The sequence below is a fragment of the Halichoerus grypus genome, chromosome 7 (genome assembly GCF_964656455.1).
Source record: "Halichoerus grypus chromosome 7, mHalGry1.hap1.1, whole genome shotgun sequence".
NCBI lineage: Eukaryota > Metazoa > Chordata > Mammalia > Carnivora > Phocidae > Halichoerus > Halichoerus grypus.
In genome coordinates this window covers 127,950,760-127,968,771 of record NC_135718.1, presented here as the reverse complement: position 1 = coordinate 127,968,771, position 18,012 = coordinate 127,950,760, and the positions used below count along the sequence as shown (strand labels likewise).

General features: G+C 57.3%; 2 protein-coding genes across 2 annotated transcripts in view; one reads left to right on the top strand and one right to left on the bottom strand.

Moving 5' to 3' along the window:
• Positions 1–6,191, top strand: part of LMOD1 (leiomodin 1) — a 39,017-nt gene extending 32,826 nt beyond the window's left edge. Inside the window, exons 2-4 of the mRNA XM_078078668.1 lie at positions 3,723–5,264; positions 5,722–5,830; positions 6,028–6,191. Coding sequence (XP_077934794.1) covers positions 3,723–5,264; positions 5,722–5,830; positions 6,028–6,191 — 1,815 coding nt within the window. The remainder of the gene's footprint in view (positions 1–3,722; positions 5,265–5,721; positions 5,831–6,027) is intronic.
• Positions 6,192–11,444: 5,253 nt separating this feature from the next.
• Positions 11,445–14,747, bottom strand: SHISA4 (shisa family member 4). Its single transcript, XM_036086644.2, has 5 exons — positions 14,506–14,747; positions 14,049–14,220; positions 13,117–13,250; positions 12,144–12,311; positions 11,445–11,919 (listed from the first exon to the last, which is right to left on the bottom strand). The coding sequence occupies exons 1-5, from the start codon at positions 14,576–14,578 to the stop codon at positions 11,873–11,875; spliced, it is 594 nt and encodes a 197-aa protein (XP_035942537.1). The 5' UTR covers positions 14,579–14,747; the 3' UTR covers positions 11,445–11,872.
• Positions 14,748–18,012: the final 3,265 nt, after the last annotated feature.

Sequence of the window (18,012 nt, the reverse complement as noted above, 5' to 3'; positions counted from 1 at the left end):
GAGGGGTGCAGCCGCTGCCAGTCACCCCTGCCCTCCTAGGCCAGGGGCTGGGGCGAACTCGACAGACCCAGACCTTCCAAGTCTTGTTGGAGAAGCTTTCCCCAGGGTGCATCTGGTCTTGGTGCTGTCCCTTGGGGAGGTCTGCAGACTCTCCCCCTTGCATGGGCCTCAGGCAGGATCACTCTGCAGGCGATGTGCCATAGGAACTAAAGAGAGGGCCTCGGTGGTGGTCTACATGAGCTAATAGGTACCAGGGGGCTGAGGGCTGAGCGCAGCACACACAGGGAGTTTGGCCTTCCCTCGGCAAGTTCTCATTTTCTAGGGACTTCCGGGTAGACACTTCTTTTCCTCTCCCCCTTTGGCAATGAAGGTGGCAAAATGTTCTCTTCTCTGGTCAATCAGACAAGACTTCTAGAGGAAGTAGTATCTGAAGGCCCAAGGTAAGGGAAAAGATGCCATGTCAAACCTGTCAAAGGCATTTAACTAGGATCCCAACCCAAGTGGCAGACAGAGCAACACCATGAGGCCACAGGTCTGGAGCAGATAGAGGAAGGGAGCTGCTTCTCACCTCTGAGTCTGATTGCTAGGTCCCTGCAAAGTCTCACAGGTTGTTAGAGGTTTTCAGAGGTCATCCTCTCCATTCCCCTGCCTCTATGAAGGATTGCCAAATCACCCTTGGCCTTCCCCTAACCCTAAAGCTTTCCCCAAAGGGAAAAACAATTATGGCTGCTTTGATCTCTCATCTAGAAGCCTGTGGACCTTTGCTCTGTGGAAGTTCTTTGTTATATCTAACCTAAACCCCTCTTGCTATAAGTGATGAATGGTGGAGTGAGGCCGAGAGACAGGAAGACAAGCAAAGATAACCTCTGGAGGTCGCCAGGATGCACCACCAGTTCTAGAAGCAAAAGAAGTTGGCTTGGACGCCCTTTCAGATAAGCAAGAAGGAGGCAGCTCTGCTATGTGCTGAGGAGCTCGCTCACCAGAAATCTCAGCCCTGGGAGGACGCTGGGCTCCTTCTCCTTTTAAGGCAACATCTGAGCTCTCCGGGCTGCACGAGCTGCGACAAGCCCCAGCCCCACTCATTCCTGGCTATTTGGAGGAAACCCATGATTAATCAGCTTCCCCCCCTCCCCCGCCCCGCCTGTTTTTCATTAGGTTCTTTTTAAAGGGCTGGAACACCTCCTCAAGAAGAGACACATGACAGATCCAAGCCAACTAGGACCCCAGTGTAGGGGGAGTACCCTAAGAGGGAGTGGGGAGTAGTGCTGGATGAAGACCAAGGGGGCAGGTCAGAATCTAGGGTGTCAGGGCAGAGAGAGGGTTAAAATGTTGGAAAAGGAGTCCTGATGGGAGAGCAGGGGAAGGTTCTGAATGGGAGCCCTGGTCGGAAAGCGGGATGGCTTTGACTGGGAGAGGAGGCCGCTGCCAAGCAAGGTCCTGGGGGCAGCAGGGGCAGCAGGGGCAGCTAGGCACACCTGGAGGTTCTGAGGGCAGGTGGAGAGGAGTGCCTTGGCCCTAATGGGCAAGGTTGGAGAAGGTTACATTGACTTGGCAGCTGCTGGTGAGCCGGTCAGACCTGAAACCCAGTTTTTCCTGAACTTGCTGGTTAATATCTCTCTGGCTTCCCAATTTCCCTCTAAGTGAGGCCTGTGGGCGGCGTGGGAACTGTGCAGAGAGCAGCTGGGCACTGCCCGGTGGGCGCTGAGAAATCCCCAAGGGCGTGCATTTGGAAGGGGAGGGCAGGAGTCCCTGCCTTGGGGGCCTGACCTCTGGAGCTTGGGCGGGACTCGCTGGAGAGGCTGGCACCCAGCTCTCACCTCCATGCTTGTGAAGTGGATGGAATTTGAGAAGAAACCACTCTGAGCTGGGCTGGGCTGGAATTTCCTGGCTGAGCTGAGGCAGATGTTAGGTGTGTCCTAGCGGGGCTGACCCACTGGATCTCCTCGTTCACCTTATGTTTGCATACTCCAAGCCTCCCCTTCCTTTCAAATCAAGGTACGGTAAAGTCACCATCACTGCAAGGGTGATCTGAAGGGTCAAATCCAGTTCTCTGGGAGCCAGAGAAAGTGAGAGGGCATCCTCTGGCCCTTGCTCCACCACCGAAGCCCCAGAGAGTCCCCTCCGTGCAACAGCCCCCATGGGGCAGGAGGAGAGAAGGGGCACATTCCTCGGCTCTCCCTCACCGGGCCCTGTGTCCCTTGGCTGCCTGTTGTGATTCTAGCAGAGGAGCCAAGGACTTTTGCTGCTAAATAAACCCTGGGGCTGGTCCCCAATGGCATGTGTTTGTGGTGCAGGTACAAACTGTTTCCATAGGACCAACCAGCTCTCCATTCCGTCCCGGCAGGGTGGGGGTGAGGAAGCTGGGAGGGCCGGGGTGCCCTCCTCCTCCTCCTCCCGCACCCCAACCAGGCACTCGTGAAAGAAAGAAAACCTTTCTAATAATCAGGCCATAGTCTCTTCCTTTTAAAAAACAAAACAAAACAAAACAAAAAAACCTTTAGGAAGGACATTCCTTGAGGTCCCAAGGATTGCTCCAGGTTATCTATCATAGTTGGACAGTTTAATATCTAATCTTAGGCAATTCTGAGGCTTCTTTGGCTCTTCTAAAGGGGGTAGGAAGCAAGTACTCTCAAAATAAGGCTCAGACTTTCTGCAACTTCGTGGAAGAAGACACAGGGCCCCACGGAAGTACAGGACAGCCCATGTTGCGCGTAAAATTCAAGACTTTAATGCAACTCAGCTGACTCCCTTCCAGGCCCCCTCAACAATTTCTCAGTGTCTGTGTGGTCCACGCAGAGTCACAGAATCCTAGATCCAGAATCTGGCAGGGTCTGCCTGAGGTCAGCTCACTCAGTGGACTCCAGGGCTCCTTACAGAAAGGTGCTGGTCCTCAACAAAGTTTTTACTAAAAAAATAAGCACAATACTATGGGCTCTTCGAAAAGCTACCCATATCTGACGTAAAGGTATGGGCTTTATTCTGTTAATGTCTACCTTCTTTATTGTAAGCTCCTTCTTGTTTCAATGAGAGAATGATGGTAGATCAAATTTAGAAATATCTTTAATTGGTAAAATAAAATGTTAGCAGCCCTCTGTTGGTCCCTCCAACTTTTTTGTTCCTTTGAAAAGGTATTATCTGTAAAATTCCAGCATCTGAGGACCACTGACCTACCTCCCCTTTGGAAGCAGGGCCAGCGCTAGGGTGAGGCACGCGAGGCACTCGCCTAGCCCAGAGAATGGAAGGGGGCACCCAAAAGCTCAGCGATCTGATATTTTTAAAAATTGAATTTAATGCCAAAAAAAAAAAATCCATGACAACCAAAAATTCAAAATTTTAAATAAAGACAGAAGCAGTATAAGTGATTTTTCCTCTTGCCTCGGGTTCCGACGCGGCTCAGCAAGGCACCACTTGGAAGCATTCCTGCTAACTCACCCATGACAGAAAAGGGCAGCTCTGGGTCTGAGAACCCCCTGGGGAAGGACCTGCCACAAGCCCCTCAGGTGTTCATCTTGGCCCCTCACGACCCTGAGGTTTTCTTGAGTCTGACGTCAGCCTGTTCTCTGCAGCTTGAATTCCAGATCCTCTTAGGGTGTTCTCAATGGACATTGCCCTTTGGAGGTTCCAGGGCAGTTATATAAATGCTCCCCACACTTGTCCCCATACTCACTCCTCTCCCTCTGTAGCCAGCTCTTCATGTTTATTTTTCTTTTCTGAATTCTTAGGAAAGCAAGCAAGTGGAGACCAAGACAGATGCCAAGAAAGGAGAAGAAAGGGGCAGAGATGCCAGCAAAAAACCCCTGGGCCCCAGACGGGACTCAGACCTGGGGAAGGAGCCAAAGAGGGGTGGTTTAAAGAAAAGCTTCTCAAGAGACAAAGATGAAGCTGATGGCAAAAGCGGAGAGAAGCCCAAGGAGGAGAAGCTCATCAGGGGCATTGACAAGGGCCGGGTCCGGGCTGCTGTGGACAAGAAGGAGGCAGGGAAGGATGGGAAGGGAGAGGAGAAGGCAGCAGCCCCAAGGAAGGAGGACGAGAAGAAAGGCAGTGACAGGAGCGCAGGGACAAGCAGAGACAAGGACAAGAAGAGAGAGGAGAAGGAGATAAGCAAGAGAGAGGACGACGGGAAGGGAAAAGGGGAGAGTAGGAACGCAGACACCAAGAAAGAGGGTGAGCGGATGAAAAGAGGAAGTGGGAACACAGACACAAAAAGGGAGGAAGAGAAAGTGAAAAAAGATGAGTCCGTAAGCGAAAAGGAACCCAAAGAAGAGAACAAGACCCAAGCGCAGGAGAAACCAGCCCCGGCTTGCCCCACCAAGCCCTCTGAAGGGCTTGCCAAGGCAGAGGAGGAAGCAGCTCCCAGCATATTTGATGAGCCTCTGGAGAGAGTGAAGAACAATGACCCAGAGATGACCGAGGTGAATGTCAACAACTCAGACTGTATCACAAATGAGATCTTGGTCCGGTTCACCGAGGCCCTGGAGTTCAACACGGTGGTCAAGGTGTTTGCCCTGGCCAACACACGCGCTGACGACCACGTGGCCTTCGCCATCGCCATCATGCTCAAGGCCAACAAGACCATCACCAGCCTGAACCTGGACTCGAACCACATCACAGGAAAAGGCATCCTGGCCATCTTCCGGGCCCTCCTCCAGAACAACACGCTGACGGAACTCCGCTTCCACAACCAGCGGCACATCTGCGGTGGCAAGACCGAGATGGAGATTGCCAAGCTGCTCAAGGAGAACACTACCCTGCTTAAGCTGGGCTACCATTTCGAGCTGGCTGGGCCCCGGATGACAGTCACCAACCTGCTCAGCCGCAACATGGACAAACAGCGACAAAAGCGACTCCAGGAGCAACGGCAGGCCCAGGAGGCTGGCGGTGAGAAGAAGGATCTGCTGGAGGTGCCCAAGTTAGGGGCCCTGGCCAAGGGCTCCCCAAAACCCTCCCCCCAGCCATCTCCAAAGGCCTCGCCCAAGAACTCGCCCAAGAAAGGGGGCGCTCCAGCTGCTCCGCCCCCACCCCCGCCTCCCTTGGCCCCGCCCCTAATCATGGAGAACCTGAAGAACTCATTGTCACCAGCCACCCAGAGGAAGATGGGAGACAAAGTCCTCCCCGTCCAGGAGAAGAACTCCCGCGACCAGTTACTGGCCGCCATTCGCTCCAGCAACCTCAAACAGCTCAAGAAGTTAAGTAGTCGCGGGCCTGGGCCAGCAGGGCTGGAGGAGAGGGGAGCCTGTCTGGGGAATGGGGGCAGAGCGGGCCATGTCAGGCTGCAGGCTGCGGACAGACTGCCGCGCCCGTGTGGCATCTCCAGCCATCGCAGCCATCCCCCTGCCTCTGGGCAGGCCGCCCCGGTGTCCATTAGAGGGAGACTCTCTCCTTCCTGTAAGGAGCTTCCTTTAGCCTCTCACTCCATGCCTCTAACTTCACCACCCTGCAGCTAAACCAGGGTCTCCCAGAAATGGAGAAACAGTCTCTGTCTAGTAGTTCTGCCTCTGGTCCTGCCATTAAGTCTTCTCTTCCCTCTTCCCAGAGCAAAAATTATCTCCCTTTTATGAATTCCCTCTGAGGACCAGCCAAGTCCTACTGATCAGTGTATCCCAAAGGTCTTTGGGAGATTCAGCCCTCGGGAGGGTCTCCCCTGTGACTAATCAGTGCCCCAGACACATGAGCCATCCCTAGAGACCCTGCTCCTCAAAGTTTCCCCTTCCTCCACCTCAGGCGACAGAGGCCATGGTCATCTGCCTGTCGGACTGGATGGCGGCAGCGAACCCTAGCCCCACAACATTATCTGGGGCTAGACGCCGCGACATAAAGGACAACCTCAGTTGTAATGCTAGTGGTCATTTGATGACATCCAGTTTTTACAGACAAGGAAAAATGCTTCATCTGTGTCCACAGCTCATTTATTCATTCCACAGACATCTATGGGGGGTCTGGTTTCCAGAAGGAAGGGAGGCCAGATGAATTCCAGAGGCTCCTTTGCTGAGCTCCTTTCTCTAAACTGTCTCTGCTTTGCCCTTACAGGTCGAGGTGCCCAAACTGCTTCAGTAGGACCAGACTGCCAGGGGGCACCATCTGCCAATGCCAAGGCTGCCCCGGCCTCGCCTCCCAGGGCCGCACAGACCCCGCCCACCCCACCCTTGGCTGACCTGCTGTGGATGCCCCTCCTCTGCCATGGGAGAGCATGAGGCTTGGCCACACTCAAGGAAGGATGCCTTCTGTCTTCTCACTTTCCTTTTCTTGTCTCTGAGGCTCTCCAAAAATTTCTTTTATACCTGGAGCTGAGGTTTCTGGACAAGAAGAGTCCTTTTAGCATATCACTGAGAAGAATGCCATGCCTGGGGCCCAAGTAACTGGCAAGTTGCGAAAGGCCTGTGATCCAGGGAAGATGTCCTCCCAGGACCACATAACCAGCCCAGCCCCACTGCCCTCCAGGGCCAGGATTCAGGCCTCTGAGGAGCCCTTGGGGCAAAGCTGCTGGGCCCGTGGCCCTCTGTGTGGGACAATGGCAGAAGATTGAGAAGGGCATGAGGGCCCAAGGGCAGAAGGAGGCAGGGCTGAGGATACCCTCAAACCCCTCCTGGGCTAATCAGAGGACATGGCAGGGGCAGCTGGCCTGGTGGGGAGTGGGCTCCAGCTGGGAGGAGAGGGACAGACAGCAGCTGGTCCTGAAGGTTTGATGCCAAAGCAGACATTTCCCTCACACCCACCTGCTGTTGTATAAATAGCTGTGTATCTGTTTTTCCATAAGATTTTGATAATATATACAAGCCTTTAGTTGTGAATGACTGTGCCCCACCTCTGTACTGTACTGAGGGTCCTGATGCTCACCCTGGGCCCCATGGAGGACTTGAGAAGCTCAGGTTCCCTGCCATGCCATCCCGAGTTGACCACATAACAAGTTCATATCTGCCGAAAGTCCAGCGCAAGGGAAAGCCTCAAGCCTGGGTAGAGGGCTCTCCACTGACCGGGTTGACCGGGCCAAGGAAACTAGGCCTTAGCTAGGGTCTGCTCCTGACCATTCCTATTGCCTGGAGTCATTAGCCAGAGCCGCTTTCAGGGGTGACAGGGCAGAGTGAAGCACAGGGCCCTGGGATGGCTATATTAGGCATGTTCAGGGGATGCTCATTCCATGACTCTTCCTAACTGTGGGCTTGGGGCCAGCTCCCCACAGCAGTCACAAGCCCAGGAAGGCAGCCATCTCTGAGCAGGCAGAGAAGTGAATGACCATTTGGGGAGCAGCCCCCACACCAGTGTGCCCAGTGATCCATCTCATCCCCCCCCACTCCAGCTGCAGGCTGCTCTCCTGACCTAACAGTGTCCCTGTGCCCTCCATCAGGTGTCTATCAAAAGCATCTTCCTGACTTGATTGCGTTAAAGGCACTAGCACCCCTTGGCACTGTGGAACGGCCACCTTGGGTCTGGCTCACTGGCAGTTTTCTCTGTCTCGGGGTTTTGTCCAACAGCAGGGAGCACAGCAGTTTCACCATCTCTGGGGTGAAGGAGGGGGCGTCCCTGCTATGAAGGAGGATTGCTGTGCTAGGTCTGACCAAACGCAGAGGCAGGCTAGTCGTGGTAGCAAAAAGCTTGTATCCCAGGGGACACTCTGCGCCCCTTCCCCTCTACCCACTTGCCTGTCCGCCCCAAAAACCGAAACAAGGGCTAGGCCCGGGGGGGGGGGGGGGGGGCAGACACCTGCTGCCTCCTGGACCTCAAAGGGTGTTAGCTGGAGCTGAGTGCAACCAGTGCTTCCATTTACCCTGTGTCTGTGGTTGCCAGGCCTTGGCAAGATGCTGCAGGTCGCTTCAGGTGCTCTCTCAATTCTGGAGGTTTCCATTTTGCAGATAAAGTTCAGCCCAGAGAGATTAACCTACAAGTCCATGATCACACAGCTAATAAAAAAGAGCTCAGATAGATCTCCCGCTCTTAGAGTCACTTCTGATGAGAGGTCCCTCTCCTCCCCTTCCTGAACTGAGATTCATAATGGTGCCTCAGGAAAACACTGAAAGCCTAACCAAACCCAAACGACGGATCTCCAATAGACAGACCACACGCACACGCACACGCACACGCACATGCACACACACACAGTCCTCGGGGGTTGGGGGCTGATGAGGTCATCCTTCCTCTGGTGCCTTAGAACCTGATGCGGGAGCGCAGCGCCACCTGCGGGCAGGCCGCGTCCCGGGTTCTCCCGCCGCGCCAGGGGCGCGCCGGAGCTGCGCTGGGGGCCAGGGAAGGTGGGCAGATGGGACGCAGCGCCGGGTCTGGCGGGCGCCTTCCCGCCGCCTGGGAGGGGCGGGGGGGGAGCGCCAGGCATCGAGCGGCCGCGTGTGCTCAGGGGTCGGCCGAATCCGGGAAACGGGCCACACTCGCGGAGCCGCGTTTCTGCGGAGTAGTGCACCCACAGCCGCCCACCTGCCCCATCGGCCTCCGCAGGCGCCCGTCTGCCCGGTTTCCCTTCCTGAAACCCAAGGTGCATGAGCCGGAAAGGATCTATCTTCGTCCGCACTCGCCTTTTACAGGGAAGAAAATGAGATTCAAAAGCAGCAAGTGACTTGAACAAGTTGATGCATACGTATTCAAACTACGTCTCTTGCCGCCGACTGCACCCTACCGACCTGGGCCAAGGGGGTCCGTCCCCCCCTCCCCCCGCCAACCCTGCCCCGGCAGGCCCTCCGAGCCGCCTCACCCTGGCTGGCCCCTTTCGTTTCCAGGGGCCACATCCTGGGTCTCCCGTTCCCCCAACGGAGGGCGTCTTTTGGGGCCCGCCGCCACCCAGTGTTGCACTGGCTTCTCACCTGCGGGCCCCGCCCCCGCAGGCCTTGGGGGACCCCGGGCTAGGTAGGACCGAGGCTCTGGCGCTGGCCGTGGGCGGGATGGCGGGCGCCTCCCCGCCCCACTTCCTGTCGCAGGAAGCCAGTGAGCGAGGGGCTCAGTCGCAGGTGCTGTGAGTTGGGACCATGGCCACTCACACGGCCTTCTTTAAGAAGCAAAGATCTGGACGCCGGTCACCCACTGAGAGTGGCTTCCCGACCACCAGGACGACCAAGCCTGTTGTACCATGTGCTCCCCACCCCTCTGCCGGCTGGTCTCAAGCCTGGGGCCCAGCTACCGCTTTAGCCTTCCGGTGGTGTGGGGGCCAGGCCGCTGGCCTGGGAGTCCAGCCTGGTGATGTCTCACTCCCACCCCCTTGCCCTGTGCTCTACCTGCTCTGCCTGGCCAGTGTGCCTTCTCCAGGCCTCTAACTCTTCCTTTATCCCACCTACCCTCCCTCACTCCTTGCCTGAAGTGTCAGCTGTCCCAGCTGCCTCCATTCTATTCCTCTCCCCCCACAGTGCTCCCCTTTCCTTTCTTGGGGCCCCTTTGTATCCTCATTCACCTCTGCTCCAGCTCTCTCTCTGCATCTGAACCCCTGCCCTCACCCTTTGAGCGGTCTCCCCCTCCCCTGCCTGAGCAGGCGCCCAAGAAAGAGGTGCCCTGCTTTTGTGTGGAGTGCTGCTCTCCCTCTGTGCCTCCCAGACCTCCCCTTACGGTCCTCGATGTGCCCTCGCAGCTCAGGACCCCATTTACACCACTGGAGTGTAAATCCTTGAGGGTCACTGCTCCTCCCACCCTGTATCTTCCCCCCATTTGTCGGGTGCCTGCTTGGTTTTCAGGGGTGCTAGCTGCTGAAGATGATGGGGAGGGGCAGCTACAGCTCTGTTCTCCTGCTGGCTGTTCCCCTGGTGGTAAGCAGATAAGATGGGGTCATAGATGGAGAGCTGGAGAGCTTTGCGAGAGATTCAGCGGGATTGCCCTATTTACAGAGCTAGAGGATGTGAGAGGGGCCTTCTCTCTGCTCGGGGCATGTGAAATGCCCCACTCTCTTGTAGTTTCCCCCTTTTCTTTAGAATTCTCAGTGCTTTGCAGAGTTAATTGACTGGAAATGTTGGGGAGGGGAGACTCCACCTTCTGGGAGGCAGCTATGACTGGGATAAACCTGCCTTCCACCCCAGTCAACAAAGCAATTTTTAATTGGCCCCAGATTGTGGATTTAAGGATAATTAATTCAGCCGGGCATGGCCATGCATTCATTTACACCTCTTTCCTTAGGGAAACTCAAACCTTATCCTACCAACCTCCTCCCCCTCTCAGCTTCGAGAGAGGGGGAGAAGGAAAGCAAGCGAGCGAGAGACTGACTGGTGGTTCCAAACCTTGAGATGAGCTGGTGACCCTCTCTCCTGAAGTGTGAATGAAGGCAGAATTTGCAGACTAGAAGCCAGAACACTGTAACCCCAGCTCCCGCCTCTTGCCCCCACCCTCAGAGAGAAGGTGGATCTGCAGCTGTGGCCCAGCTCTGTCCCCCCTGCCCCCCACCCCAGCATTAGCCTTCCCTCTCTGGTCAGGTCCAGGGGCAGACTCTCAGGCCCCCCTGAAAATTTCATTAGGAAGGGGGGAAGCTGTGAATCCATGGACAGAGGCTCTGCCCATAGTGGTTTCTGACCCTGGCCTAGGAGCTCCCCCGCTCCAGCCTGTGTGACAAGAGCCTCCCTGACAGTATATGGGTGCCAGAGGGCATGGTTAGCACAGGGGCCATATGCAGAACCCAGCTGGAAGACAAGGCTGCAGGGCTGGAGGACCTTGGGTGAGGGAAGGAGGGGCTGAACATATGGTTGTTGGGGAAAGGAGACCGTTGGTTGGTGGTGGTGTTGCCAAGCCAGGATGGCACTTTTCCCACTTGAATTAAAAACTATAAAACTTCTTTCCCTACATCTGTCACCAGAGAAGTCCTGAGAGCACAAGGACCCAGGTCCTCAGGGAACAAGGCAAAGGTGAGGGTAGAGCTTGGTGCATAGGCATCTCCAAGGGTGGAGGGCGTCTGCCTGGCTCAGCAGGGGCCTAAGGTCTTAGGGTCCCCTGATGACCCAAGGCAGCTGACAGCAACACCTTGCACCAACCTCTTGGGTGGCCCAGTCTCTCCGCTTGGCTCCTAGAACCTCTCCGATCAGGAAGGACGGACAGGGGTCACAGTTTCATTTCGTATTTCACCCACATGACAGCCCTGAGGCATTATCTCCATGGGATAGCTGAGAAAACTGGGTTCAGAGACATGCCCAGGGTCAGCCAGTTTCGGAACCCACCCGTGAAGCTAAGTGTCCCCGAAAAGGGGAAGGTGCCTTTGTAAAAATTTGCAGTGCCTTTTATGTCACAGGGGCCTGACCCCTAGTGCAGAACGTCTGTAACGCAAATGAGCATCCTCTTCCCAGCTGTGGCAAAATCCACCTCACTGGCTTTGGGAACCAGCTCAAGGGGCCCTCAGCCTGAGGTGGTTCTGCTTGCGGAAGCGGGGGAGGGTGCCTTGCCGGCTGGGAGGATGTGGCACTGGCAGCCCTCAGGGCCCAGCTGAAGGCAGAGCTCCTGGAAGGTGTGGATGGGCCCAATGAGGCAACCGACATGAGTTACAGCTTTACAGCTTTAATCCAGCAGTTGGAGCCCTGGCCGGTGTGGCAGCCGGGAGCAGGGCTTCCGCCCACTACTGATGGAGCCCACAGTGAGCAAACAGGGCGGGCCCCAGCGTTCCTGGCTGGGATCTTGGAAGTCGCGGGACTCTGAGAAAGCAGGGGCTTTGACCCAGGCTTTCATGTCCTTCTCTTGTCCCACGTAAAAATAGTCCACTGACCCCAAGCCCTCCCCACCCACCCCTCATTCACGGCCAAGTTCCAGCTCAGCTCCTGGTCTACATCCCTGGGGCTCCATCACCAGTAGGACCCAGGGCTTGGCTTGGTCTGGGGCCTGCTGAGTAGAGGACCCTTGCCCACCCCCAGGGCCAGATGCAGATACAGGAGAGGGGCATCACTGAAGGGGCAGCAGAGAGACAGCTGGTTCCTCAGGCTCCTGGGTAGGAGGGCTGTGGTGGCATATAGGGGGGAGGAGCTGAAAGCCAAGCAGACAGGGTAAGGGTCAGGGGTGGCACAGGAGGATGGGAAGTGACCCCCAATTCCAGAGGCTTGAAGGATCCATGGGGAAGAGGTAGCCTGGATGTTTCCAGCTGAGGCAGAAGTCTGGGAGAGGGACTCAGGGTGAGAAAAGGGTAGGGGAGGTTCCAGCACGGAGGTGGGCGGCAGGCAGGAGCAAGGGGCTCCAGATCGCTCACTTACCTGCAGGGTTGTAGATAGGGGGCCCAGCTGGGTAGAGTGGATACTGGGGAGCAGGACCACTAGGAGGGTACATGTAGCCAGGCTGTGGGGGTGCGGGGCCAGCTTTGGGGTCCTGGGGGTATGGGTACACTGGCTGCACTGGGATGCCTGTCATTGGAATCTCCTGGCCTAGGTGGGGGACAAGGATCAGCATTCAGAACTCCACCTCCATGGTGAAGCCGCCACCTCCTGCCCTGAAACCAAGGTAAGCCCCCCCGGGCCCCTGCTGTCTGTTCTGGGGGCTCCAGGCTGGCCACCTGCTGCGTTTGCCTCCCAGACATTGCTTGGCAGAGCTGAGCGGGGAGCTGTGCACGTGGTCCCAGCGGGGCAGTCTGTGTTTAGCAGGTTTGCTCCCCTCAGCAGGTTTCAGAAGCCTCACGAGCCAGAGAACACAGCTTGGGAAATGTCCCACTTAGGCAAGGACAGGGCAGCTCCAGGGTCTGGTATCTTCTAATCTAGCAGAGCTGCCTCTCAGGGGGTCCGCCCTCAGCCTTTTCCTCCCACACTGATCCCCCGGGCAGCGACACCGTGCCCACGCCCCTCAGGGTTGGGCATACACTCGGTCACATGCCAACACTCAGGCACACAGTCCACTGTAGACTAGAGTACATGCAATTAATGCTCACCACTACAGACCCCCCCGTGTCCTTTCCAAGAGTCCCGTGCATGCACGTACCCACTGCACCACACCGCTGCTGACAGACGGCCGGCCGCGCACATCTGCACGTTCACATGCACGCATGTCCGCCCGCATACTCACGCCCGCTGTTCACACACGGCCCCGGCACGTTCTCGTCTCTGCGGTTGCAGGCTGGCAGGTGTGTGTACACAGCGGCACTCGCTACCACGCAGGGCGCATGTCCTGGAACTGTCTGGTGCCCAGCGCAGGGCCCGGCCCAGCCCCCGTGCCCCCCGTGCCCAGGACCGCCCGTACCTTCGAACGGGCTCTGCAGATGCTGGCGCCGGCGGTACAGGTAGCAGCAGGAGCACAGGAAGCAGCAGATGGTGGTGGCCACCACCGCCACGAAGAGGATCACGGCCGAGGCGATGCCTGCTATGGTCTTGGGACTTTAGACAAAGAACAGGTCCCCTCACCTTCCAGCACTCGTAGGAGGGACTCCTCATTATGGTGGCCATAAAACTGTGCTCCAACTCCTGGCCAGCAGGGGGCCACAGCAAGCTGAGATTTGGGGTTCCTTGAGGGGCTCTGCCCCGACCCTGTGGAGGAGATCTTAGGGGACCTCCACTTCCCAGAAGACCGTGCTGCCTGGCTGGCTAGTGTGAGGCATGCCGGGATTTGTAGTGAGCTCCCCACTTCATCGCTCCTACATCTACAACTTAATTGGTTAGACTTGGAACATGTTAGCACTGAAAGGCACCTTAGAAATAACCTAGAGCCCTTTTCTTCCAACCCCCCAATCATGCAGTCTCCTTACACCTTTTATGTATTAGCAGTACCTTTTAAAAAGAAGTTTGAAACCACTAATTTTGGCAACCCCCTCATTTTATGAATTGGAAATAATGACCCATGTGAGGATGAGTCTTCCCCACAATGACACAGCTACGGAGACGTGGACCTGGGAATCAAACCCAAGTCCCCTGCCTTTTTGCCAGAGCTTCTTCCACAAAGCTGCACCCTGTACCCACCCTACCCACCACCCAGCGCAAGACCGTTAATACGCCCTTCCTGGACCTTCCAGGCCCCTGCACCAACACCCACTTTGTCACCAAGCTGAGTGCTAGGTCTGGGCTAAGGCTGTGGAGGTGGACATGGAGAGCGGCAGGAGGGAGACACGGAGGAGGGGAGGCCCGGGCAGGCCTCCTGAGAGGAGGATGGAGGGGGCGTGGGTGGAGGCGGGGGCCCACCTGAAGGCCAGGCAGTGCTTCTGCTGCCTCTCGGTGATGAGCAAGGTCAGGTCTCTGCAGCAGTAGCGCTGGTAGCAGGTCCCGCAGCAGAAGGTGAAGAACTCGCAGTTGAAGCCTGGATGCCAGGAGCCGTTCCGGTCCAGGTACCACAGGCAGTCCTCGCGGGCCAGCGCTGCGGGCGGGGTGGGGAGGGGGTGGGGGCGCATGGCCACCAGGCCAGCTTCCCGTCCGCCCTTAGCCCCGCTCCCCGAGGCTCCCAGCCCGCCGGCTCCCGGGACGCGGGAGCTGACCCTCGTCACCACCCTGAGGGGCTCCGCCCCTGAGCCCCAGCGGCCTCCCTCCGGGGCTGACCCCCGCGCCCCGGGTCAGCTTCCCATGGCCCAGCCTCCCGGCCGGGTCTCCTCCCGCTCCCTGCGGACCGGCAGCACCCAGGGGAGCCCCGCGCCCACCCCCTTACCCAGGGGAGCCCCCAGCACCAGGAGGGCGGCCGCGGCAAGCGGCGCGGCCCCGCAGAGCCCCGGGGGCCGCATGGCGGGGCTTGGGCGCGGCCGAGACCGGCCGCCTGGAGCGGGGAGCGCAGGACGAAGCCGGCCGGCGGGAGCTGCTGCGGGGCCCAGCCCGCCGCTAGGCTCGGTTTCCTCTCCCGCCTCCTGCGAGGGCGGGACTAAGGCCCGGGCCGCGGTAACCCTGCCCCCCTCGCTCCGCGCCCGGCCCAGGCGGCCACCCACCGGCGACGCCCACCCAGCCCGGGCTCACACTTCCCCACCCCCTCACCCAGCCCGGTACTGTCCTGCGCCCCCGCCCCCGGCTCCACGGTGGCTCCTCCCGCTCGAGCCACCATGGCCACAGCAGGCCGCTGGACTCTGCAGCCGGGGAGGCCTGGCCGTGCCCTGGGCCCGCCCTCGGCCTGGGCCCAATCAGTATCCCGGACCCCAGAAGCCCTGATCCTGGTGCCATCTCCGAGTGCCCAGGCACATGGGCCAACCCTAGAGGGGCAGGGCCCGACCTTCCCCTGTGCAGGACCTCCTCTGCCCCAGTGTCCAGCCCAGGACGTCCTGCGGGGAGCAGGGAGGGCGGGTGGGGGGTGGCAGGAGAAGACGGAAAAGAGGCTGAGGGCACCCCGCCCCCACTCCCAGAACACAGGCACCCATTGAGAGGCGGCTCAGAGCCGCTTTGTCCCCACGGGCCTGGGCTCTGCCAGCTGCACTGGCTCCCCGAGATGGCCCTTCCCCCTCTGAGTGGACAGCGCTGGCATGCACCAGCCTGTGGCCTCATCAGTCGGGATGACAGGCTGCCGCCTGGAGCCCATCCAGCTAGACACTCTTCAAAAACCCCTTTTTCACAAAGCAGTCCTGCAGAATACTGCATTGGCTAGGGGAACATAGGGAGGGCAAGAGTTAATTACAGTGGAGACCGTGTTTTTTTGGGGGGGGAGCCAATTAATCCCCCTACAAATTTATACTGTCAGTGACTGTGCCCCCTGCTACCTGGGCTACCTTGACCAGGAACTGCCTATCACTCCAGGGACCAAATCAAAAGCCTGCCTCAAGCTGTGGCTGTGGTGCGGTCCTTTACAAAGCACGTTGACATGTACCTCATTGGAGGGTCTCCACAACTCCGGGAGCTCAGAAGTTGACAGGTGTTCTCATCAATCCTATTATACAGATGGACAAACTAGGACTCAAGGGAGTTGTAGGACTTGCCAGAGATAATACAGCCCGTAAATGGCAGAGGCAACAATAGCAGGGCCCAAGTCTTCTAAATCCAGGTGGATTCCCCCTCCCCAACAGCAGAGGGCGTGGACAGTGAGTCTCTCTGGTGTTCGGAGGTGAGGGCGCCAGGGCAGGGCAGGGAAGGTCCAGTAGAATCTAAATAAGTCAGGGAAGGGCAGCCAGAAGAGGAGCTGCCCTGTCTTGGGCCCCTGTGGTTGCTAGCACTCCCAACCTGAGAGCTGGGGTAAGGAAAGCATTAGTTCCTGCCCCAGGAAGTTGCTGGTAGTCTGATGGGGGGCAAGTGATTATATGTCCCCGTGCAGGCCCCAGTCACAAACACAGCAGCAGAGGGATGAAGAGAAATGTCTCACACTTCCCCACCCCCTGGACAGTGTGCCCTTTGCCATCCCTGTCTTCCTTCCTAGTGCCCAAGCTCCATGAGTGCGGGACCATGTGGTCATTGTATTCACTGCTGTCACCCAGCCGTTGCCGTAGGTAATTCTTGTAGGTTGAATGACGTTCAGAGGGAGGGTTGTCTCTCTTCCTGTCCAAGGCTGTTCCTCCCACGTGTACTCTAGACCTCATCTGATCTCTCCCCATTATCTCTTCTCTTCAGTGTCCTTAGTTTATCCTTTCTTATCAGCTTCTTTCCCCAGAGCAAAACCGAAATCTCAAGTCTCTCCTGGTAAAACAAAACAAAACAAAACAAGAACAAACAAAGCCAAGCCACATGCTTCCTGAAATTCATCCTTTTCTAGCTACTTTCCTGCTTTTCTCCTTTTTTCATTTCTTCTCCAACTGGTCCTCCTCAAATCTTGCCCTTGTTGAGGTTTCCAGCTGACCATGACACCGAGTTCTCCCACCATCAGTGATTTTCTAACTGTAAAATTCTAGGGAAACTCTTCAGTCCACAGGATAGGAGTGTTGAGACTGGGACAGAGGGTGGGGAAGGGCTGGGGGCGGGCCAGGGGGGAGAACTGGCAGGATTGGGAGAGCCTGGAGATGGAGGGCTGAGGCTAGCTCTGTCACAATAATGGACCTGAGTCCTGATAGAGGCCATGGAACTGGGCAGGAGTGGGAAGAGGCTGGGTGGGAGCAATGGGGAGGGACTGGGGCACCCGAGAAGGGGTTTGTCCAAATCTTTAGGCCTGAAGGGGCTTCACTGTACCTCGTTCGCTCAGGGCACACAGGAGCCTCTTCCCCTTACCAAGCCTGTCTCCCGGGCCCCAGTGAGGGGCAGAGGCACTTTCCTGGAAAAGGAGAGGCAGACAGTAATTAATCTGTGATCAGATGAGACAAAATATGAACTTTGCCAGTAGCAGGCTCTCCCCAGGGGGGCCTGGAATAGGATAATAGTAATGCTAGCAGCTAACACTGCATATGAATTTGTCCCATCGTACAGGGGTTGGAAGCGAATTTTCCCGGCTTACCCAGCTGGGATTTGGAGGTGGGCTTCTGTGACTTCTAAGTCCAGGCCCTTGCAGTCCACGGCCTGCCTCTCCTGTAACATGTCTAAAATGCTCCACGCTATGCTTGGCATACAGAACGCATACTTGGGGAAACTTTGATACCCAGCCCTTATCCCCAGCATAAGTCTATGTGGGAAGATAGCGGGATATTTAGGGTGGGGAAGGGCAGTGGAAGCCGGGCAGAGAGGAGGGGCTAGGACCAAGCCTGTGACCCAGTTTGGGCTTTGCCTGGGGCTATGGTACCCGAGTGAGCGAGCTGCTGAGTCATCTCACTGCTGGGCTGAATGACCAGCCCAGGGCTCCTCCCCGCCCCCTTCCTGCTCCTCTTCAAATCAGAGCTGACTGAGTAGGCCTGGGCTCTTCCAGGGCCTTCCTCCCTTCCCAGGACCAGGGCCCTGGAGCCTCCATTCCAGAGGCTCCTGCCCCACCCAGCTGTCTGGCTCAGGGGGATTCTGGGCCATTGTGAGATAAGGGGAGCTCCATTCCTCTCCCCTACTTGCCTCCAGGTTAGTCCCATGCTTTCTCCAGTCCTCCTCCTCCCAGCTGTCCTCTGGCACAGTCACCTCCTGCAGATAGATAATTACTCATTCCTTTCTTCCCGAGGGCCCTGAGACCTTTCCTCATTGATTTAATCTCATTACACCCACTCCAGGGTGTCAAAGACACACTGATTCTTCCTTGCAACCCAGGGCTGGGGAGAGCAAGCCCCAGGAAAGCCCCAGGAGAGCCCCAGAACCTTGGCCAAGCTCTCATGGCTTAGCTGGGGGCTGAAGGAACCAGATC

Coding starts and splice junctions, on each gene's coding strand:
- SHISA4 (XM_036086644.2), bottom strand. CDS start 14,578: ATGCGGCCCCCGGGGCTCTGCGGGGCCGCGCCGCTTGCCGCGGCCGCC. Junction 13,251..14,048: donor AAGCACTGCCTGGCCTTCAG/GTGGGCCCCCGC, acceptor CTTTGTCTAAAG/TCCCAAGACCATAGCAGGCA. Junction 12,312..13,116: donor TCTGCAGAGCCCGTTCGAAG/GTACGGGCGGTC, acceptor TCCCCCACCTAG/GCCAGGAGATTCCAATGACA.